Here is a 25138-nt window from a genome sequence, read left to right on the forward strand (position 1 = left end):
TAGAGTAATTGACTCTTTTGAGGGCTTTAAAAACAAATAAATATCGATGCGATGGTTCTGCATCTAAATTTCCCATATAAAATGTGCAATATAGCGGTCACAAAAGTCTTCAAGCAATTTTTTAAAAAATTGCTTAAAGACTTGATCGTTTAACTTATCGAAAGGGGTATTGCTTATTACCAGGGCAAGACACAAATCCTTTGAAAAATCATTTTTCTCTTCTTTTGAATTACATGGCTTGGTTAAGAGTAACTCCTCTGGAAATTTTCCCTTGCTTTTCCATTGCTTGGCCATAATGTGCGACATTGTTTTCATACATTGGTCGATCTGGAATTTCTCCTTGCATGGAATGTTCTTTACGCAAACAACATATAAAACATTAATGCTATCCGTAATAAAATCTTTTCAGTGATTAGCAATCCTTGATTTCATACAAAATTTTGTAACAGATTTAATTTTGTGGCACATTTAACAAAAACGTTTTATCTGCTGTATTCAACAGCATGGGAACAAACAGCAAAATATCATTAAAACTGTGTGGTATTTATGTCTTTATTTTATTATTATTTTTTTTTACTTTCATTTGATAGCACTATTTTCTCAATTTGCACATTACCCTCTCTTTCCGGGACCGTGTTCCCACAGAATTACCTGTTGTTTTCTATCTCTGCCAACTGCTGGGAAACACTTGTCAGCAGCCTCTTTTATTTGTCATTTTTGATGCATCACCACTCTCCTCCCACAACTATAGAACAAAGGTTCCCCACTGGAGACCTCTGTGTCTACCAGATTTTCACTCTGATAGTGTAGTAGGAGTTTTCGCATCTTTATGTTATGATCTGGAATTGCTCAGTCTCTTTTGTCTTGTTTTCACTAATTTAATATACTGCCTGCTATTTCCCTTGATTGAAGGTCCTCATATGGTACCATTTGGCCCAACGGTTATAATTCTTGTTTACTACATATGACATGGTTTACTTTCAAAGTGCATATTTCCTTTCCCGTTTAATGTCATCCTTATTATGTACTCTTTACCAATGGTGCTCTCTCTCAACAACCAGAAATAAACATATTTTCTTCCATTTCCAAAAATTACAAGGGATCAGCCAATTTCCTCTCCTCAACACAAGCCTATGCTTTCTTCTACCAAATTCTTCCTTTCTAAAACAATTATAATAAAAAAAATAATAATAAAAATATACATATATAAACATAACATCAACTTTATGTAAGATTTGGATCTTGCAAAACATTTCCCACGCCTCAGTGAATATTATCCTACACTAATTTAATTGCAATACAGCGACTGTTATGTAGTTGGGAGATCAACATTTTAAAATGATCAAGTTAAGGAATATGCAGTAATAGTTGTGTTATATGTATTTATATGCACTAACGACTACAATTACCACAATATACCTTTGCACATATGCAATTGCATATAATCTGAAGTCTACTTATCACATATATCCTACAGTGCTTTTAACTCCAGAGGCAAAGGAACAATTTCAAAGTGATAATGGTTTTTATTTTATTTGATAGTGATCCAAAACTTGAAAAGTACTAAACCTGTAGCACTCCAGTACTGCATGTGGGTTGAGGGCTGAGAGGACGGAAGATATGTGATGATATTGTAGTTGAATTTTTGCAGACTAATATTCAGGAAATACATAAGAAGAAATGTTTCAAAGAATATAGACAGAAGAGCTACATGAGGATGAACAGTGTGTTTGGTAAATCTGGAGATGAACCATGAATAGGTGATGACTAGCTTGATGCAGATGTTCTGACAAGTCTCAAACGAAAAGATGGAATTACAGATAATAAATCAGAAGAGCATCCAAATAAATATTTTATAGAAAAACACATGCAGCAGAAACTGAATTTCAAATTGATAAGGAATGAAGTGAGTTTATAAGTGAGGAATCATTAATTAACCTGACTTGCCTTTTTTTGACAGTGCTTAAGCGGGGAAGGATTCAGATTTTGCGGGGCCTGAAGCTTATACAATTTTTGGGGCCCTCTTTAAGAAAAAAGAATACAAAATTAGGTACAAAAGTGAATATTTATTTAGAATGAGAAAAGAAATCACAACATACAAATTTAAAAAAGCTGACAAATCCTACAAACATCACAAAATCCAGAAAAATAACATAATATTTTTATTAATTAACTGCCTGGCACACCCCTATAATACTTTTTTCCAACATTTTTTGGCTGCATACTCTTTGATTGCTTGCCTCTTCATATGACAATGATTTTGATAATGTCATGTAAATTTTTAGGATTGTTGTCAAATTTTGGAAAACCTCTATCAAATCTCTTTCATATATGAGCTGTAAGATTTCAGGGCATTTCAAGCTTTCTTGTGATGTGACTAATCTCAAATACTCTTTGAATTGATGACACACATTACCCATTTTGCCGTTGATGTCCTCATTGTAGCAGACTATTATGAGTTTTATGTTATCTTCATCGATGTCAGTATTTCATGTTAAATCAACAAAAAATTTAAATCTTTTTCCAATGTGTTCATATGATTCACTCCTCTTCATTAATTGGATTATCAAACATTCCAAAAGAATCTATTTGTTACTCTATTCAAAATTTATCTCTTTCTCTTAAATAAATTACTGCTTTTGGCATGATCTGGGAATTTTTTGGTACAATTCACTTCTCAATGTCAAAATAATTTCCATTGATTTCATTGCTTATCTTTTCGCTTTCGTTTCATATTCCATTAATTTTTTATCTGAAATTGCTCTCAATTCTTTAATAAATAAATTTAAAGATGACAAAACAGGGTACCCTTCATATACGTCCAAATCAGGAGTCTAATTTCTCACTTATTTTCTATACTGGGATGGCTAGCAATAATTTAACTATACATGGAAGTGACTGTGAATCACATAAATATATCACACTTAATCCAAACAATGTATCCCCAACTCAACTTCCCCTTAGCCAGATCCCAAAAATGCCAGTGGCCACGTCACACCACCCAAAACGTGGGGAAGTGCGAAGAAGGGGAAATTGGAAGGAAAGAGACAGTGGTTTTAGCGAATTATGGTTAAAATATCTTACTTTTGTAAATTTTAGAAAAACATATGACCGTGTGAACAGATTTAATACTACTCCACCATTCAATAATAGTGAACTGTTATTTTCCGTTGTGTATGGTTTTTTTTTTTTTTTTTAGCCCCTCACAAGAAGGGATCCAAGTGAGGAGGCCCTGAAGCTTAAGCTTCATTAGCTTCACAGTAAATCCACCTCCCAGTTTAAGAGAGCTTTAGGGTGAATGTACATGACCATCCAAAACGTGGCTCGTACTATGCACGTATAAACAATGCATAAATCCTAGACTTAATACAGTGAATCTGAAACATAGCATGTAATACAACATAATTAATAAACAGATGTTATTGTCAGTCTCAAAATGGAATTCACTGAGATTGGTTGTGTCAGAAACCTGCACATATTTAAAAGGGAAACTACAAAACAGAAATTGCTGTTGTTGGTAGGTTCATCCAATACTTAGCAGCTGACTAACTACCAGTATTTTCCACATAAAATTCAATAATATTCTTTTCATATTACCATATATCAATATGCTCCTTTGATGAGCTCTTGACATTTCTTACTGAAAATTGTAAAAATGGATACATCATTGTTTTTGTTTATTCTGCTGTAAGCAATAACACTGTTACATAAACTACATGGCTGAGATCCTGCTGGCTGCAAAAATACACAACCTACCTAGTTAATGCAATGGTCCATTGCCAAGCTGGCCCAACATTGCACTACTTTCAAATGACATCACCAAAAGTCTCAAATTTATTTGAAAAAGACCAGCTACTAACTGATGAGAGGCAAGCAAGTCTTGAAACAGGCTGTCATGACAGTATTTTTGCAGCCAGCAGAATTTAAATTAGGCATTTTAAATTTTGCTGGCTGCAAACATGAAAGGACAAAACAGTCCTCCCACTGTCATATAATTTCTATAAGGCAAATGGCATTAGCCATTTTATAATTCGGAAGCTCTAATTTTGTATAGTTACTAAAAATATAGTGATTCCTAACAGTTTTATGCAATTTTATTTTTAGGCACATTCACATATATACAGGGTGTTCCACGTAAAACTGGCCCGTCTCATACTGGTGTGATATTCATTTTTGAAAACTCCTGCATGAAGTTGTTCAAAGGATGAATTTTAGCAAAATCATTTCAGTTTGTGTTGCTCAACATGCAGTGGGCATTTGGTGCTCGTAAACGATAGGTGTTTGAGAGTATCGTCAAGAATGCCATATTCCGTGCAAGAAAGGATTTATATAGTGGAAGCCTATACTGGAGTGGGTGGAGAACCACTCCAGACATGGAAACAATATTCCACAGCCAGGAAGATCAGTACTATTTTGGGAAACACTGTTTAAAACAGTGCTTCCCAAACCTGGGGAAGAGGTAAATGGGGAAATGTTCAGAAGAGGTATCGAGTAATGTGTGTTTATACAGGGTGATTCACTACCAGTGCGACAAACTTGCAGGAGGTGTAGGGGGCACAAAGACGAATTGGAATCACATAGCATTGCAGGGTCCGAAATGCCTTCGTCATGCGGTAGAGGACGTTGAACGGGAGGTCGCGTGAACAGCGATCCCGCTGGAAGTCAGCATTTGCGAACCGTTTCTGTTGAAGAAACCAAGTAGCAAAAGTCCTCCGGAGTGGATAATCCGCAGGCTCCAATGATTGGACGCATTGCAGATGGTATGAACTCATTTGGTTTGTTGACAGTATCCTCCATACAGTGGATTGGGAAATACCCAATCGTTGGCCTATCGCTCGAGTACTCGTACTCGGATTGCCTTCTGCAAGACGTAGGACATTCTCCTCATTGTCTGGCGTCCTCGTCGTTCGCTCTCGATTCATGGTACCTCTCGTGAAACAACCACACTCACGTAACCTTCTGTGCACACGTGTGAAAATCGTATGTTGAGGAGCACGCCTGTGCGGGAAACGTTCCTGGTACAAGCGCAGAGCGGCACGCCCGTTACATTCCACAGCTCCATACGCAAGGTGCATGTCGGCCAGTTCAATGTTTGAATACTCGTCCATCCTACTGCCTCGGGAACCGGTTCGCAAATGCTGACTTCCAGCGGGATCGCTGTTCACGCGATCTCCCGTTCAACGTTCTATACAGCATGACGAAGGCATTTTGTACCCTGCAATGCTATGTGATTCCAATTCGTCTTTGTGTCCCCTACACCTCCTGCAAGTTTGTCGCACTGGTAGTGAATCACCCTGTATATGTATGTATGTATATATATATATATATATATATATATATATATAGGGGTCCGCAGATCTCAGTAGTTTGGGAGCAACTGGTTTAAAAGAAAAAATAATGTTGAGAACAAAAGTGAGAGCCTAGTGGTAGTAGTAGTGGCATGTGATGGAAGAAAGCAAGTGTATGAGCTTATGCAGCATCAGCCAAAAAAAAAAAAAAAAAAAAAAATCAGACCATTCCCTCCAAATGCTTGTCCAGTTCCTCCTTAAATTTATTCAACCTATCAACTTCCACGACAGATGGAAGTTTGTTCCAGCAATTAACCACCTGCTAGCTAAAGGCAAATTTCCGCACATCTATTCTACATCTGTCCTTTCTTAATTTGAAATTATGCCCCCTTAGGTTCGTAATCTGAACAAGTGGAAGGATCCCATTAGAATTCAGCGTGCTAAACCCATTCAAGGCCTTATACACCTCAATCAGATCACCGCGCAGGTGCCTAGTCTCCAGCCACAGCAATTTGCAGAACTTAAGCCTCTCTTGGTAAGAGGATCCCTTCATTCCCCTCACCAATCTTGTTGCCTTTCTCTGTACACGCTCAAGTAAATCTACATCCTTCCTAAAATGAGGCCTCCAGACCTGTACGCAGTACTCAAGGCGTGGCCTGACCACTGCCTTATACAGAGGGACAATCACCTCCTTTTCCCTGCTAGCAAAATTCCTATATATCATTGACAAAACCCCATGACCTGCCCTGGCAGCCTGTCTGCATTGCTCAGAAAACTTCATATCTGCCTGCAAAATTACTCCCAGGTCTTTTTCATTTTCTATCACCTTAAGTGTAGTACCACACAGTTGGTACGTTTCTCTGGGGTTACTTCTACCCATATACAGTACTTTGCATTTGTCAAGGTTAAACTTCAGTTGCCACTTCTTAGCCCATCTGCCCAAATTTTCTAGATCCTGTTGCAGTAGCACACTGCCATTACTGTCATTAACAACCCTGCCAACCTTTGTATCAACTGCAAACTTCGACATTAAGCCTGATATACCTTCATCAATATCATTGATAAATATACAAAACAACAGTGGACCCAACACCGAACCCTGTGGGACTCCACTAATAACATTAGTTCACGAAGAGCAGCACCCATTGATTACCACCCTGTCTTCTCCCACTTAACCATCCTTTTATCCATTGTAGCAACTTACCCTAAGGCGCATTTAGGGCTAGAGCCTCAAGCTGCGAACAAATTTAGACTATGTATATAAAGTGCTTAGCATCATAATACACAGCCATTTCTGAATAAACAGAAAATTTTTAAGGTGGCATCGTTTTAGGTTATATCTCATATTGTGAATACCTTCACAACGAGTTGCCATGATATTGCACTACTTCGAATAAGTAACGCTTCACCTAAGGAGAAGACTAGTGTTACTTATTCTCAGATAGGTACCACCACCCAGACAGCACTGTTTCAGGGCTATTTGGCCCTTCGTCAGTGAGTGGGTAGGTACCCAAGTGATGCAATGATGGCAAAAACAGTTATGAAGTATAACTCCACAATATGAGAGATGCCTGATGGTGTATGATGTATTTAGACTAAGGCGCATTTAGGGCTAGAGCCTCAAGCTGCGAACAAATTTAGACTATGTATATAAAGTGCTTAGCATCATAATACACAGCCATTTCTGAATAAACAGAAAATTTTTAAGGTGGCATCGTTTTAGGTTATATCTCATATTGTGAATACCTTCACAACGAGTTGCCATGATATTGCACTACTTCGAATAAGTAACGCTTCACCTAAGGAGAAGACTAGTGTTACTTATTCTCAGATAGGTACCACCACCCAGACAGCACTGTTTCAGGGCTATTTGGCCCTTCGTCAGTGAGTGGGTAGGTACCCAAGTGATGCAATGATGGCAAAAACAGTTATGAAGTATAACTCCACAATATGAGAGATGCCTGATGGTGTATGATGTATTTAGACTAAGGCGCATTTAGGGCTAGAGCCTCAAGCACTTTATATACATAGTCACTTTATATGCTAAGCATATAAACAATATGAGATATAACCTAAAACGATGCCACCTTAAAAATTTTCTGTTTATTCAGAAATGGCTGTGTATTATGATGCTAAGCACTTTATATACATAGTCTAAATTTGTTCGCAGCTTGAGGCTCTAGCCCTAAATGCGCCTTAGTCTAAATACATCATACACCATCAGGCATCTCTCATATTGTGGAGTTATACTTCATAACTGTTTTTGCCATCATTGCATCACTTGGGTACCTACCCACTCACTGACGAAGGGCCAAATAGCCCTGAAACAGTGCTGTCTGGGTGGTGGTACCTATCTGAGAATAAGTAACACTAGTCTTCTCCTTAGGTGAAGCGTTACTTATTCGAAGTAGTGCAATATCATGGCAACTCGTTGTGAAGGTATTCACAATATGAGATATAACCTAAAACGATGCCAACTTAAAAATTTTCTGTTTATTCAGAAATGGCTGTGTATTATGATGCTAAGCACTTTATATACATAGTCTAAATTTGTTCGCAGCTTGAGGCTCTAGCCCTAAATGCGCCTTAGTCTAAATACATCATACACCATCAGGCATCTCTCATATTGTGGAGTTATACTTCATAACTGTTTTTGCCATCATTGCATCACTTGGGTACCTACCCACTCACTGACGAAGGGCCAAATAGCCCTGAAACAGTGCTGTCTGGGTGGTGGTACCTATCTGAGAATAAGTAACACTAGTCTTCTCCTTAGGTGAAGCGTTACTTATTCGAAGTAGTGCAATATCATGGCAACTCGTTGTGAAGGTATTCACAATATGAGATATAACCTAAAACGATGCCACCTTAAAAATTTTCTGTTTATTCAGAAATGGCTGTGTATTATGATGCTAAGCACTTTATATACATAGCAACTTACCCTTAATACCATTCTGCTCCAATTTGTACAATAGTCTTTAATGTGCAACAGTGTCAAAAGCTTTCCTGAAATCCAAATATATGATATCAAAATTATTTTTTGTATCCAGTTCCTTTGTAACCACATTATAATATCCTATCATATTTGTCAGACAAGACTTTCCCTTAACAAACCCATGCTGTGTCTGAATTATTGCTGCAGTCTTGTCTAGATAATCCTGCAATGCATCTTTAACCAGTGACTCCATTATTTTACCCGGAACAGAAGTTAAACTAACTGGTCTGTAATTACTCGTGCCACCCTTCGATCCCTCTTTGTGAATTGGGGATACATTTGCCCATCTCCAGTCCGTGGGAACCTCCCGTGTTCAAGGATGCTCTCATAATTATGGCTAAGAGTTTGTTTAGTTGCTTTGCTGCCTCCTTTAATATAACTGGATAGATCCCATCTACCCCAGGTGCTTTTCTTACATTTAACTTCAACAATTTCTCCTCCACTTTGCTCTCAATTACAAAATTATTAAGCACCCTGCTACAATTTGATAACCTTCTGCCATTTTCAACCCTTAATAACTCCTCATGTGTGAATGTAGATGCAAAATACTCATTCAGTTTGTTTGCTATCTGAGCAGGATCATCAACAGTCGAACCATCGATATCAATCGGACCAATTAGATTCATCCCCTTCCTTTTAGAGTTTATATAAGTAAAGAAATCCTTGCTGTTTTTCTTAGCATCCTTTGTCAAAGATTTCTCGTAATCTGCCTCCGCCTGCCTAACCTCCTTTGTGATTTTATTACAGACTAGCTTATATCTGCCATAGGCTTCTATGTCGCCTGATAATTTATATGCATCCCATGCATTTTTCTTCTCGGCCACGAATCTTATTAGTTCATTTGACAACCATTTAGGCTTAAACCTTGAACAATATTTCTTAATAGGTATGAAACTTGTAGTAGCATCCACGATTAATTCCTTGAATGCTTCCCACTTAGAATTTACTGTTGGTAACATCATCAGTTGGTCCCACTGTACAGAATTTAAAAACTGTCTGAGACCACTGTACTCACCTTTAGGAAAGCAAAAACCCTTTTCTTTACCCCTGTTGGTAATTATATCTTTAAGTAAATCCCACATCAGTACACTGTGATCACTGCCATCTAGTGGTTCCTTTATCTTCAAATTCTTAATACACGAATGATCACTGCTGATAACCAGATCAAGAGTATTACTTTCTCTGGTTACCTCTGGAACATGCTGCTGCAGAAAACAATCATCCAATAAATCCACAAAAGTCTGACTAGTGTGTGAGTGACCAACCCACAAGTTCCAGTCAATATCTGGGAAGTTAAAATCCCCCATTATAAGACATTCTGATTTACTGGCCCACTCTATTTCTCTGTACAATTGTTCATTGTACTTATTCGAGTCATTAGGCCTATAACACACTCCTACTCTTATTTTTGCTTTCGCAATGCTTATGTCACACCAAACTGACTTCAACACTGTTCATCTATATCAACTGGGTGCACTTCTTTTGATTTTATGTTTTTCTTAATTAACAGCATAACACCTCCTCCCTTTCTATCCTGTCTATCCTTTCTGTACATATTGTACTCCTCAAATTCCCGTTCTGCATTCCTTATATCTGTGTGACACCACGTCTCTGCTATCCCAACAATATCTGCCTTTGATGTCTTGACCAACACTTCAAGTTCATCAAATTTATTTACTATACTTCTAGCATTGGTATACATGAAAGCATACATGCTCCTATTCCTATTCCTAGTTACCCTAACATATCCCATATACCCACCTATTTCAGTATGACTGCCATCCGTCCCTGAAACCCCCAACACCCCTCGCTCCAGGTCGCTACTTATTCTAATAGAAGTTATGCAAGAATCACCTTCACCTCTGCCTACGGCTACTGTTAAACTATTAGTCCTTGTATCCTCCCAAGCTATCAGTTTTCCGACCCACCTAACACTGCCTCGATAGCATCAGCAAATATTCTTGCACCCCTTCTATTTAAGTGTATCCCATCCCTGTAGAAGCAGTCTCTCCTGTTAACAAAAGTACAGACCAAGCTGAAAAAAATTCTATCCCTTGAGCCTTGCACAATCTTTCCAGGGCCGAATTGATCGACAAGGCTCTCATCATATACTCCCTCCTATCGTGTCTGGGCAGAATTGCAGACACTTTCAAATTCAACCCTAATTCTTTCAAATTCAACCCTAGTTTTTTCAATGGATGAAGCAATATTTGTGACATGCTTATGGTAAGAAAAGTTAAAAGTCAGGGTTATCCCTCAGTAAAGATAAGTGATCTTGCCTAGAAAGCTGACTGTTCATATGCAGTCTAAGAAAGATGATAGTAAATTCAATCACCAACTTGAGAGTTGATAAGTAATGGGTTTTGGGATAACTGCAGCTCAAGCTTGGATTTCATAATTCACAATGATAACACCTAGATATTCCTTAGATAACTGTTTGATCATTATGTTTGAGCCAACCTATTTGATCATTATATTTTCTGCTTGATAGTGCTGTCTGTTCTAGTGTGACACTTCGTTTCAATCAGTTCAAAATCAAATTCAAATTTCCCCTTTTCCTTATAGGTACCAGTAGTTCCCACCTTGCTTATACATGAAGGTTAATAAAGTAATTCTATTTTATTTCCTGCCATTTCTAGGTGTATTAGCACATACATGTAATGTGCATATTGTCTTCATCATGTCTGTCCATCTGCATGTAATAACTTGACTCTTAATGGATGAATTTTCATAAAATTTTATAATTAGCTCTTTTAGAAAAATTTATTGGGCCATCCCACATTTCATTAAAATCAGAACAAATCCAGCAATTATGTCTATTTTTTTTTTTTTTTTTTTCATATATTTCATAAGGCAATTCACATATAATACATTGTGGCTGAAGCACTGGATATTATGTTTTTGGCTGTGTGCTGATTGGAGGAACGGATGGGAATATAGTGGATATGCAGAAACAAAATGCTTTCATTTAGTACATAAAAGTCATTGTTTTTGCCTTTTTTTTTTTTTATTACAAATCATAAATTATTATTATTTGCTATACATGTTCAAACAAATTCAAACAAGAAACATACATATTCAAAACAGAACAAACAGGTTAGTTAATGTACACAGTGAATACAACAACTAACTTGTTTTCTGTTTTGAATTTAAAATCTTACTTTGTTAACATACAAATTACTGCTAGTTTGGCAAATTTTAATATTACTGATATTGGACAGATTTAATACTACTCCACCATTCAATAACAGTGAACTGTGCCTCCGTAGCCAGGTGGGAAGGAGCAGCAGTGCGTAACACATGCTTCTTGATTAGACCAGTGTTTGATCCCGTCACCACCAAATACGGAGGATGCGGAAAGGTCAGGGAATGACCACCACATATTCCCGGAGCAATATGGCCTTAGTTGCTAATGCTCCTAAAAACCAAATAACAAACAAACAATAGCGAACTGTTATTTTCCGTTGTGTATGGTTTTTTTTTTTGGTTTTTTTTTGCCTTTTGTTTGAATAAATTTATGTAGCTGTGTAGATCACACGTAATTGTTCAGTATTAATACTAATATGAAATAATATTACAAAGAATTAAAATTTCAATCAATGAAATATGATAAAAGAAGCACAAAAAAGTTCACTACCTTCATTGAGATTCCTCTAAGCAAGACTACATTTGCATTTCTAAGCAAAAATATAGGAAGCTATATGGATCCTGTGCTGAGAATCAAATATTAATTATACAACTAGAGTTCTTCTGTATATTCCAAAAATATATTATGATAATTTAAAGACCTTGAAAATACATAGCCAGATATTTCTTACCTTCCAAACAACTTTCCAGTTCATTAATTAATTCATAAGCTTTGGCTCTTCTTTGCAATGCTTTAATATATCTGTTGTTGTGCTGTATTGCTTTGGTACAATCTTTTATTACTTCAGAATAGTTTTTCTAATATATAAATATACATAATTTTTGATAATCTGGCACTGGATAATGTTTCTAATATTTGAATATTCAAATTAGAATGCATACCATACAGTTTCAATTTAATGCGAAAAAAAAAACAAAAAAACAACAAAACAAAAACCAAATTTAATATTTCGAATAAAAACTAATAAGTTCACACTATTATCATTAATTTATTTAAAATTTGTATAAAATTTAAAAAGATAATTATTCATACCATCTGAAAAGGCCTTTATCAAACAAGAAATCATGAAATGCAAAATTGCTGTTTACAATTATCATTAAATGTACATTTTTAACTTCATCAATGAGTTACCATTATACGCAGTAGACATAATGATTATTATTATTTTTTTAATGGCATCCCCAAACATAAAAAGGTTACTTGAACCAAAGGTACTACAGTACCACATAAAATTGAGGGTTGAGAAGGCAGAAGAGAACTGTTAATGTTAGAAGCTAACTTCTGCAGATCTTTATCAATTTGGGGGGGGGGGGGTATTTCAAAGAACAGAAACAAAAGAAATAAATGAAGAAGAGAAAGGGGTTAATTTGGCAAGTGAATGGATGTTAAGTAGCTGATGCATGCTTTGAGTGGACTGAAAGAAAGAGGGATAAAGCAGATGTAAAATCAAAAGAACAGTTCCCATAGAAATATCAGCACAAAAAGCATACAGCCGAAACCGAATGTCTTTGTCAAAGGGAATGAAAAGAGTTTGTAAGAGAGGGATTATTAGATAACCTGACTACTCTTCTTTGGATAGTCAAGATAAAAAAAAAAAAAATCTGGAGCATCATCCCCGATGTGGGAACAGTATCTCATGGTAGGGTTGATTTGTGACTTATACAAAATAATAATAAAAATATATATATATATATTGTTGATTTAAACAAATAACATATCCTGGGACAGTTTATAGTAATTTTTATTGAAGAAATTTATTTATTTATTTTTAAATGGCTTCATTTGGTGTCAATGGGATTTAACATCTCAACTTCCAAAATTAATATAAAATCATGTAAGTAGACACAAAGGTAATGGAATGAAATGGTGTCATCATTAATTGGTACAGTAACTGAGGAAGCAGTTACATTTGATGCATTTCATTCAAACATAGCTATGGTAGGATCTGCATCTCTTCTTTAGTTGTCACACCATGCCTCATCACCAGCAAAGGACAAATTTCACTTCTTGATCAACTTTCTGTTGTAGAAGTCAACGGCACCTGTTCATGCAGCATTGCTGCTGAAGTCAACAGATATCCACACTTACAAATGGTGGTGGCAACTTGTTTTTCTAAATCTAAGATTCATTAATGCTTGCTGTAAATTCAATTAGATCAAGTTTTTCTCATTTTTGTTGGTTCTTTTAATTAGCATGTTATCAGTACAGTAAACCCCCGTTATTCGCGGGGGTTATGTTCCTGAGAAATGCCACGAATACTGAGTTATGCCTTCCATAGTAATAAAGAAGTTCCGTTCCAAAGTATGAAATATATAAGAAAAAATAGTTTTTCTATGTATGTATTATATGTACCTTCATAATATGACAATGTACATAGTGAAATACAAGCATAACGCATCGAAATGAAAATAAGAAACAATTTAATATTAAATGTAATATTTATTAGAAATTTCAAACAAATCTTTCAAACCAGCGCCTCTGCTAGCTAAAAAACTTATTCCGCCAGTGCTAGCTAAAAAGCTTATCCCGCCAGTGCTATCACCAGTTTCGCTAAAGTGTTGATAAAGGTGTTTTGCCTTTTCACGAATAATGAGTGAACTTAACGGAATTTTATTTTGATTTCCGTCTTCTATCCACAGATTTGAAGCTTTTTCCATTTTTTCTAATTTAACATCACGAGTTACAGAGCAAATTTTTGAAGCAATTAGCACGTTTTCACGGACACTACGGGAGGTTTTTTCTTCCGATTTCTTGATTGATCGTACCGTTGACTCATTGATTTTATGTTTTGCCACTGAGGAGACACTTTCACCATTAGAAGTTTTGTCTAGTAACTCAATTTTACTTGCTAATGTCATCACCTTCTTTGATCCTTTCACAATTCCCTTGTTATTCGTAGCCATATTTTTGTAAGGGTTAGAAAGAACTTGTCCACAATAAAGTCACTTTCTTCCGTTAACACACTCGAAAAAGTCTGTTTACACTAACACACTGCAAAACGGTAGATTTTTCACTTTTGTAAGCATATCAATTTATAAATTGATACATTTATAAATTAAAAGCAAACGATGAAACCTTCCATGGCAAGCGCATAACACATACTGAACAAGGATTAGCGGGAAACATCCACACTCACGATTTTGTCACCCCTCTCCCCCCACCCACTGAGTGCTGTTTTGACCAGGAAAGATGATTTTAGCCACGACAATGTTATTTTATGGCGGAAAATGTTCACGGCGCTTTAAAATTCACATTTTTTTAGGTTTCATTTTATATTAAATCAGCGACCGCGAATACAGATACTGCAAAAACCCACCCCACGTGGAACCTAAAATGTTAAAGACGCGATTGATAACCATGCACCATAGATAGAAATAACACCACCGTTGTACTTGTTGACCCAAAACCTACTAAAGGTAGTCCCAGCTCCCTGGTGTTCTCCCCCCCCTCCTCAGTGACCTGCGGGGGTTAGCTGAAACTTTGACACGCCATATCTCGGCTTGGACTTGTGCTACGAACTTGTAGTCAACGCTATTTGCAATCTTGTGAATCACTTTCCACAATGATACGCATTACATTCGTTTATCTGGAATAGCTCGGTAATCCGAATTTTGGTTCAAGATGCCACAAGAAACTGATAGCAACACCGCCCAAATAAACACTGCTCCGCAGGAAACAGCAGGCAGTACTCTATTGGAAACTGTGCAGCTTGAGCATACAGAGGAAACGAACTCCGCACCCAAGCGGAAAAATAATAAAAAACATGTCGTCGAACAGAGCGACAGAGAGACAAGAAGCCAGCAAGGAACAAGAGGAAGTCAGAACATCCTCTGCTCTCAAGCAGAAAATGCCGACAATGTAAAGCAGGACGAAAATAGCGAGTCGCTAGATCCGACTCTCCCAGAGGGGACGGTACTGGAAAAGACCCTCGCCCTCAGAACAACGTTAGAGAACCTCCTGAAAGATACCAGCAACAGAATAACTACTGGACTTCGAGGAAAAATAGTGTCCATCTGGACAAAGCTGGAGACAGTCCTACTACAAACCAACCTAGAGTGCGAAACAGCTAAAGCGAAACTGGAGGCCTTCCAATCCGTGGGAGCAGACCAAATGCCACAGCGCGCTCCCTCGTATGCGCAAGCGCTGAGGACCCGACCGACTGCTGACCCAACTGCAACTGCGACTACAGCGATGAAACGCAGGACCCTCCTGCCAACACCACATTTGGTAATACTGCGCCCGACCTCCACAGATGAAAACAGTAGCAGCGAACAGGTCAAAAATCTAGTGGTCACAAAGTTGGCAGACGACTTCAGAGATACCAAAATAAAATCGGTAAGGAAGACCCGAAACATAGGGATTATTATCGGGACTCAAACAAAAGAGGACGCAACAAAAATCCTACAAAATGAGAAGATTCAAACACTCGGACTTGAAGCCCTACATCCAAGACGCAAAGGACCTAGCATCAGAATATATAACCTCGACAATGATCTGACACCAACTGCTCTCCAGGAGGAACTGTATTACAGAAACCTCCAGCACGCACATCCGGAAGAAGAACCCGCCAACTTGATTATTCCCAAGTTCAAGACGAAAGCCAGAACAGGAAATGCTTACCACTGGGTCGTCGAGTTGTCACCAGAGGCCTGGGTCACGCTTAGCCAGACCGACAGAGTGTTTATAAACTGGGGCAGTCACCGCTTTAGGGAACACGTTGCTGTCCCTAAGTGTTTCAGATGTTGCCGGTTTGGGCATACCACTCATACCTGTGCCCAAACCCAACCCACTTGTGGCCACTGTGCAGAACGTGGTCACGACTTCAACACGTGTCCGAATAAAGACAAGCCGCCGACCTGTGTAAATTGCAAATTCCATAAACTACCAGCAGAGCACTCAGTTAGGGATAACGAATGTCCAGTGTACTGTAAAGCAAAGAGCACTTTCCAAATGAGACTAGATTATGGCCACACGCCCTAAATCCTATAACATCAACAGGGTTAAATTCATACAACTGAACGCACAACGGTCCAAAATAGTAGCGGCGCAGCTCACAAAGAAGGCGAACGAGGCAAATCTCGACATATTCCTCATCCAGGAGCCATATGCATATCGCAAGGAGGTCAGGGGTTACCCCCTGGCCTATAAGATAGTGCAGGATAACAGAGAAACACCCAGGGCCTGCATATTGATTCGGAATCCAAATATAACAGCAACAAAACTAACCAACTACTGCACATCCTGGGCTGCATGTGCCCATATTATCACGCCCCTGGGTGAATTTTATGCGGTATCGCTATACTGTCACCCAGGTGAAGATATACTACCAGTAACCAGATATCTGAGGAGCCTCCAGACAGACTTCCCAAACAGTAAAATTGTCGTGGGAGCGAATGTGAATTGCAGGTCCCCAGCGTGGTACAGCGAGACCATGGATAGACGTGGAGTACAGAACGGGCAACAACTTGAAGACTACTTAGCAAATAGTCCGTACACAGTCCTCAACCGGCCAAACAATCTGGCAACGTTCTCTAGTTCGATGGGGGAGGCCACAATCGATGTCTCTCTGGCTACCAGATCCCTCGCTGGCCACCTAACATCGTGGACCGTCCAAGAAAGCTGGACCACGTCGGACCACAGGGCCATCACGTTTGAGCTACAGCGCTCCCTTAGTCGACACCAAGCAGTGAGGCAGGCACAGCCAAGATATGCCATAGAGAAGGCAGATTGGCCACTCTTCCAAGCCACACTGACCACAGCAGCCCAATCGTTGAACATCATTGGACTCAGCCCGGATCAGCACCAGATGACGGTCGCTGGTCTCATCACTGAAGCTGCCAACACACCTCTATCAGAAAGAAAAACCCAACCCCGGGGGCTGTACCCTGGTGGTCTCCAGAGCTACAGAGGCTTAGGCAGGAGGTGCACAGGAGAAGGAAACTCTTCCAGCGGGCAAGGCGCTCCCAGCCGGCAGCGGAAGTGGAGGCACTGAGACAGAACTTCCGAGATGCAAGGAACCTATACACGGCAACCATACGCCAGCGTAAGATGCGCAGTTGGGAACACCTTGTTTCTACCACTGGGAATGATAACCCCTGGGGTGTGGTATACAGAGTAACCACAAACAAACTCCCCAGGGGTGAGACCATACCAGCGACGAGGACACGGCAGGGTACTTATACCCGGACCTGGCAGGAAACAATTATTAACATCATGGATACCATGTTTCAAGACCATCTTGCCCCCTCTACCCCAGAGCAGATAACCCTGTGTGCAGACAATGAAACCTACTACACGACTGCAACAGAAGAACCTTTCACCAAACTTGAACTGGAAACAGCTGCCATGAGGATTAGAAACAAGAAGTCTCCTGGTTCTGATCTTTTGGAGCCAGAGATTGTCAAGAAAGCCGTCGAAACCATTCCAGAGGTGCTTCTTAATCTATACAACCACTACCTCAAAGAAGGCCTGTTCCCCCAGGCCTGGAAAACTGCAAACTTGTGCCTCATTCCCAAAAGTCCCAACAAACAACTGGACCTTCCGGGGTCATACAGACCCATAGCACTGTTATCAGTCCTGAGCAAGCTCTTTGAGCACTTATTAAGAAACAGAATAGGGATCCACTACACTGCAGCCGGCTTGCAGTCACCCCGACAATATGGATTTAGGAAGGGATGCTCAACCTTGGATGTCCTGGAAAATATTACAAATGCTGCAACTACCTCAGATCAGAAATACTTTCTGGTCATAGCAATAGACTTTGCTGGGGCGTTTGACACTTTATGGTGGCCAAGCGTCCTGGCCCGACTTCGGAAAGCCAACCTACCATCAAATCTGTATCAAGTCATCAAATCCTACCTGTTGAATAGGTTCGTGACAGTCAGAGCACCATATTGTTCAGTAACAAGAGAAGTATTCAGAGGATGCCCACAGGGCTCAATCCTGGGCCCACTCCTATGGAACTTGGTTCTAGATGGCTTTTTGAACCTGGAACTCGGCAACGTCGTTCCCCTAGCCTATGCGGATGATGTGGTTCTGATGCTGCCTGGGGGATCTAGGGCGCAACTGGAGAACACTGCCAACAGAGCAATAGAAACTCTAGAGGACTGGGCTAACAATAATAACTTGAAGATCTTATCCTCGAAGACAAGATCTATATTATTAAAAGGAGCCCTAGACACCAGACGACCCCCTCAAATCAAGATACAAGGTAACACAATCAAGCTTACCACCGAATTAAAGCACCTTGGAGTCGTACTAGACAAAAACCTGAGCTTTACACCACATATAGTGCACTTACGGAAGAAAATTAGAGGATACTCCGCACTTTTTGCGCGAATCACACGCAAGGAATGGGGTTTGAGGCGGAAAACCCTCAGCCTCTACTATAAAGCTATTTTCCTGCCAGCGATTACATATGCTTCTGGAATATGGTATCGCAAGGCTACCACTGCAGTGAACCGGAAAAAATTGGAGACTACACAGCGACACATACTCTTAACCATCTCGAGAGCATGTAACACTGTAAGTACCAACGCACACCAGGCTCTAACGGGATCCCTCCCTCTGGACCTGGAGATTGTTAAGCATGGGCTACTCTATCAACTGACCAAAGGCAGAACGGCAACATGCCTCGACTACACCATAGATCTGTCAAATGATCCCAAAGTAGAAAGGAGCCGTCTCTCCGCTTACCTCCAACAAACTTGGCAGGCCCGCTGGGAGACCTCCAGCAAAGGTGCAATAACTAGAAAATTTCTACCCAACATACGGCTGGTATACCCGAATTATCCACCGTGGCTCTCACCAGGACTCTACACCACCTACCTGCTGACGGGACACGGGGCCATTAGAGACAAACTACAAGGATTTGGTCTGAGTGATACACCGTTCTGCCTCTGCGGTGAACATGAAACGTGGGAGCACCTAATGTACAGTTGCCCACTATATGAGGACCTCTATTGCAGGTTCATTACTAGAACACAGCTTAACCTCCGTAATCAAGAAGACCTCGCCATAACTGAAGTTGACACATACAAGGCATTCGCGCAGCTGGCCCAGGACCTCTTCACAAGGAGAAGGACGCTCCCACAGCCTCAACCACTGCAGTAAACAACCATGCCGTGCAGGCCAGCAGAATGTCTACACAACCACGGAAACCTTCCCAGATACTACCATGCAAGGGCTCAGAGAAATGATTGCAGCACTTTGCAGCCACCTAGCCATATGGCGATCTGGGCTGGCAACCTTGACCAGCCTGCTTTCACTCCTATTCCTTGGCGGGGGGAGATGGCTCGATGTCTTCTCCTCCTCCTGCCATCCCCCTTTCCCTCTGGTGGGGCATGGGCATACCCAATGACTGCAGGGGCCATCTACCCTATCGGCTCCTTACTTCTCTTTCTTCCCCCCAGCCTTCAGTCTCCCTACCCTTCTCTTTGACTATACACCGCGAAAGCCCCACGCATCCAAATTTAAATTAGCACCAAAATTATTGCCCGCCCCATTAGGCCTCTAGAACTTGTCATTTTAGCGTACAATCCCATGGTAATTTCGGGGAACAAACCCCACATACTAACTTAATAGCGATTTTGCAATTATACCACCGCGATTATCTATCCTTTTTTTTTTTTTTTTTTTTTCTATAGGACCCAGCCGCTGAAATCCCAGGAAATTAGGCGGCAGGACCTGCCAGAGTATAATAAATTTCAAGGTACACCTGGCCAGCCTCCTCGTTGGCATAGTACGGACAACGTCGGGTCTCATCAGGGGCTCAACGGCCAATAGGCCAGAAGAACAATGGGCACAACATACTACACAACACATGATCCACACACTTTTAAATCTCTGGTCTTGACAGAGTACTGTCCCTCGATACAGCGAACACTCGCGGAGATGGGAGAAATTCCTGGTGCCGTTTGACCCTCAACATACTTTGTACTTTGTACAACAACCACACGACACACACGTGTACCCAAGCTCAACCCACATGTGGACACTGTGCTGAGAGAGGCCACGACTTTAACTCGTGCACTAAAAAAGAAGACCCACCCACTTGCGCAAACTGCAAATCAATGAAAATACAGGCAGATCATTCCATCCGGGACAACAAATGCCCTGTCTACATAAAAGCTAAGAGCACATGCCAACTAAGGCTCGATTATGGGGACTTACCTTAAACCATTTAATACTACCACTGTAAACTTTGCACAAATTAATGCCCAGCGAGCTAAAGCAGTTGCAGCGCAGTTGAGGAAAAAGGCAGATGAGGAGAACCTCGATATCCTCTTTCTTCAAGAGCCATATTCGCATAGTAAGGCAGTCAGAGGGTATCCATTGACTTATAAGATCGTTCAAGTGGACGGGGAGACCCCATGGGCGGCTATTCTGGTCAGAAACTCTGATCTCACTGTTACCAAAATACCACATTACTGCCTTCCCTGGGCAGCCTGTGCCCATATCATCACCCCTTTGGGGGAATTTTACGCAGTTTCTCTCTACTCTCGGCCGGGGGAGGATATTCTCCTGATTATTAGATACTTATACTTACAAAGTATCTCTCTGGAATTCCCAAATGCAAAAATCATCGTTGCTGCCGACGTAAACTGCAGGTCGCCAGCGTGGTTCAGTGAAACTCAAGATAGATGAGGCACAAACAACGGACAAAGACTGGAAGAATATCTCTCAAACAGTTCTTTCTCAATTCTCAACCAACCAAATAACCTACCGACCTTCTCTAGTACAATGTGGGAAGCCATAATTGATATCACCCTGGCCACAAGATCCGTTGCACAACACCTTTCATCCTGGACAGTTAGAGAAAGCTGGACCACTTCGGACCACCGTGTAATAACTTTCCAACTGCACCGATCAGTAAGCCGACAACCAATTATGAGGCAAACTCTACATAGATTTGCAATTGAAAGGCAAACTGGCAGGAATTTAAGGATTCACTGATCATGGCCACCCACTCTCTCAGCACAGTTGGACTGAACCCAGACCAGCACCAAAAGGCAATTGTAAGCCTAGTCACTGAAAGCTCAATTAACTCTATTAAACGGAAGAAACCTTCTCTTGGAGCCGTACCTTGGTGGTGCCCAGAGCTCCAACAACTGCGACGGGAGGTTTACACTCGACGGAAAAATTTTCAACGCGCAAGATGGACATGGCCGGAAGCGGAAGTAGAGTATCTCAAGCAGCAGTACCGAACGGCAAGAAACGAATACACAGCCCTCATTAAACAAAGGAAGAAGCGCTCCTCGGAGCACCTAGTCTCCACAGTTGGAAATTCTGCTCCATGGGGAGTGGTCTACAGAGTAATCACAAACAAACTCCCCAGGGGAAAAGTCATCCCAGCCACCAAGACGCCACAAGGCACGTATACAAAGACATGGTCCGAATCTATAAATAACATCCTTGATGCCATGTTCCATCAACACATGCCACCAAGTACCCCAGAGCAAATACTACTATGTGAGGAAAACAGCACATACACCACGGCCCAAGTGGAAGACAGCTTCACCAAGGAAGAACTGGACTCCGCTGCAGCAAAAATAAAAAACAAGAAATCTCCAGGAGAAGATATGCTGGAGCCCGAGATCGTAAAGAAGGCTGTTGAAACCATCCCAAATGAGATCCTAAACCTCTTCAACCATTGCCTTGAAGCAGGCCATTTACCAGTAGTATGGAGATCTGCAAAATTAAGGCTTATTCTCAAGAATCCGACAAAACCACAAGACCTTCCAGAGTCATACCAGCCCATCGCTCTTCTATCCATACTAAGCAAACTCCTAGAACATCTTCTAAGCAACAGAATAGAAATTCATTACTCCAAGGCTGGCCTTCACTCTGACAACCAATACGGCTTTAGAAGGGGATGCTCCACGGTGGACGCCTTAGAGAATATCGTCAAAGCAGCTACCACTACCAGCCATAAATACTTCCTTGTCATTTCAGTGGATTTTGCCGGGGCGTTTGACTCCCTCTCGTGGCCAAGCATCCTCGGCAGACTCCGGAAAGCAAAACTACCAGCTAATTTATACAATTGTATAAAAACCTATCTCGCAAACAGAACAGTAACCGTCAGTGCTCCGTACTGTTCAGTCACACGACCAGTCTATAGAGGATGCCCACAAGGCTCAGTACTTGGCCCACTTCTCTGGAACGTGGTGCTCGACAGCTTTCTAAACCTCGACTTTGGTAATGTGAGATCGCAGGCCTATGCAGATGACCTGATCCTGATGCTGGCGGCAGACTCAAGAACTCAACTAGAGATCTCTGCAAACCGTGCTATAAATATCCTACAAGACTGGGCCACCCAAAACCATTTAAAGATATCCCCAACAAAAACCTGCTCCATCCTACTTAAAGGTTCTCTCAATATCAGAAGGCCTCCCCAGATAAAGATTCAGGAAACAACAATTAAGCTTTCCATCGAACTTAAATATCTTGGTATTCTGCTGGATAAAAATCTGTCATTCACACCCCATCTTACTTACCTCCGAAGCAAAATCAAAAAATACTCCGCACTAATAGCTAGAGTCACTTGTCGCGACTGGGGACTTAAGAAGAGGACCCTAGCCCTCTTCTATAAGGCAGTCTTCTTACCAGCAATAACATGCGCATCAGGAGTCTGGTTCCACAAGGCGGTAACAGCAGTAAACAAAAGGAAGCTAGAGACCATTCAACGTTCAGTCCTACTAACAATCTTGAGAGCCTGCTGCACTGTAAGCACCCACGCCCTCCAGGTCTCTTGGGTGCTCTTCCCCTGGACCTGGAGATCGTCCGCTGTGGGTTGCTTTATCAACTATCCAAAGGCAAATCAATCACCTGCCTGGACTACACAACTGATCCGGCGAACGATCGTAAACTCGAGAAAAAAATGCCTTCTCACCCACCTACAGCAGGCCTGGCAAACCCGCTGGATGACTTCGACAAAAGGGGAAGTCACCCGAAGATTCATACCGGATAATCAACTAGTGTTTCCCAAAAGCCCAAACTGGTTTTCACCGGGACTGCTGACATCTTACCTGCTCAGGGGACATGGCGCAATAAGAGCAAAACTCTCCAGTTTCAGATTGAGTGACACCCCTCTCTGCCACTGTGGACAGCCAGAGACTTGGGAGCACCTCATGCACCACTGCCAACTATACGAAGACCTTCGCTGCCTCTTAATAACTAGAATACGTTTCTCGCCAATAAACCAAGAACAATATCTCCTGGAGAGTGAGGACAACTATAAAGCCTTAACGCAGTTTGCGCAGGATCTTTTTACTAGAAGAAGAACATACCCACAACCTTAGTAGGAATTTTCCCACAAACTAACCACTTGTCATCCATAATAAAGATCCTTAGATGTGTCAACCAAACAAAAACCTAACAGCTACAATCTGAAAAACTAATCATTAACTTAACCTGGATCTTACCACTGGCTTAAACTGGAGCCATTATCTGGACTTGACCACTCCCACAGACGGGACAACATGTCCCAGGAATGGCATACAAAGACCTGACAAAGACATTATGCAGTTTGCTGCCGAAACATCATTAGGCGACCTGAACCGGGTACCCTCACTCGGTTCACTTTCTTTCCCTTCCCTTGGCAGGGGATGGTTACTCTGTACCCTCTCCCCCCTGCCATCCCCTATCTTCACCTGGTGAGGCATGGGCCTGCCCCGCCGACTTTTGGGGTTATCTTCACTATTGACTCCATATGTCTGTCTTTCACCCCCCCAGTCTTCAGTCTCCCTTCCCTCTCTAGCTATCTTGCGACTAGCGTTTGACCCTTGCCAAAACTACATAAGCCCCACACACAAAAAAAAAAAAAAAAAAAAAAATGAACTATAACCCGTATAACTTATATCTCTTTCGGCCTGACTCAATTTCTAGCGTTTCTTCCCCCCCTCCACTTTTTTTTTTTTTTTATAGGTCCTAGCCACTGAAATCTCAGGAAATTAGGTGGCAGGACCTGCCAGAGTAAATAGTAAATTTCTAAAATACTGGTGTACCTGGTCTGCCTCCACGAGGTATAGTGTGGGCAACGGTGGGTCTCATTTGAGACCCAACGGCTAAAAGACCATATGAACAACGGTACAAAATATTACACACCACAATATCCATACACTTTTAAACCTCTGGCCTCTACAGTGGAGATGGGGGAAACCCCTGGTGCCGTTAGACCCTAAACACACTATACACTGTACAACCAGCCAGTGACCACAGCTAAGTTCAGTGCCCACAAGAAGATGCATCTGTACCATTTCAGACTTTTATGATCAACCTTGTATAGCAACATCTGCATGTCTAACAGATCAATTGCCACCCATATGTTTATCACATTCAGTCACAACAGCTGGACATGAGTTACGGACATATTTCTGCTGATTCCTGTCCCACCTCTTGACTGATGTCCTTGGCTCCAGAGCATTATGTTGATGTAAACTGCACAGATTGAGCCATTTTTTTGCAGCTACAACAGAGTTAGCATGTAAAGCCATGTTAACAGATCCTCTTTCTTCAATTCTTTCTCCACTTTTAAGGAATAGCCTTTCAGTCAATTTAATCTCACAGTGCTTACTGGCCAGGTAATCCATGATTTCAGAAGAATTTGGAGCTCCAGGAAGGTGAAACAGTTATTCAAGTGTAAAGTTTGAAGTTTTGAACCTCAGGAAGAGTTTCACAGTGCTTGATGAAGTCACCTAGGATACACAG

The 25138-nt window shown here is 40.9% G+C and overlaps 1 protein-coding gene across 1 annotated transcript in view; it reads right to left on the minus strand.

Moving 5' to 3' along the window:
- The window catches only part of Tom70 (translocase of outer membrane 70), a 153053-nt gene that overhangs the window by 95490 nt on the left and 32425 nt on the right, over positions 1–25138 (minus strand). The window contains exon 3 of the mRNA XM_090381244.1: positions 12102–12228. Coding sequence (XP_090237370.1) covers positions 12102–12228 — 127 coding nt within the window. The remainder of the gene's footprint in view (positions 1–12101; positions 12229–25138) is intronic.

The sequence above is a fragment of the Mastigoproctus giganteus genome, chromosome 9 (assembly GCF_048544385.1).
Source record: "Mastigoproctus giganteus isolate SK-2022 chromosome 9, ASM4854438v1, whole genome shotgun sequence".
Taxonomy (NCBI): Eukaryota; Metazoa; Arthropoda; class Arachnida; order Uropygi; family Thelyphonidae; genus Mastigoproctus; species Mastigoproctus giganteus.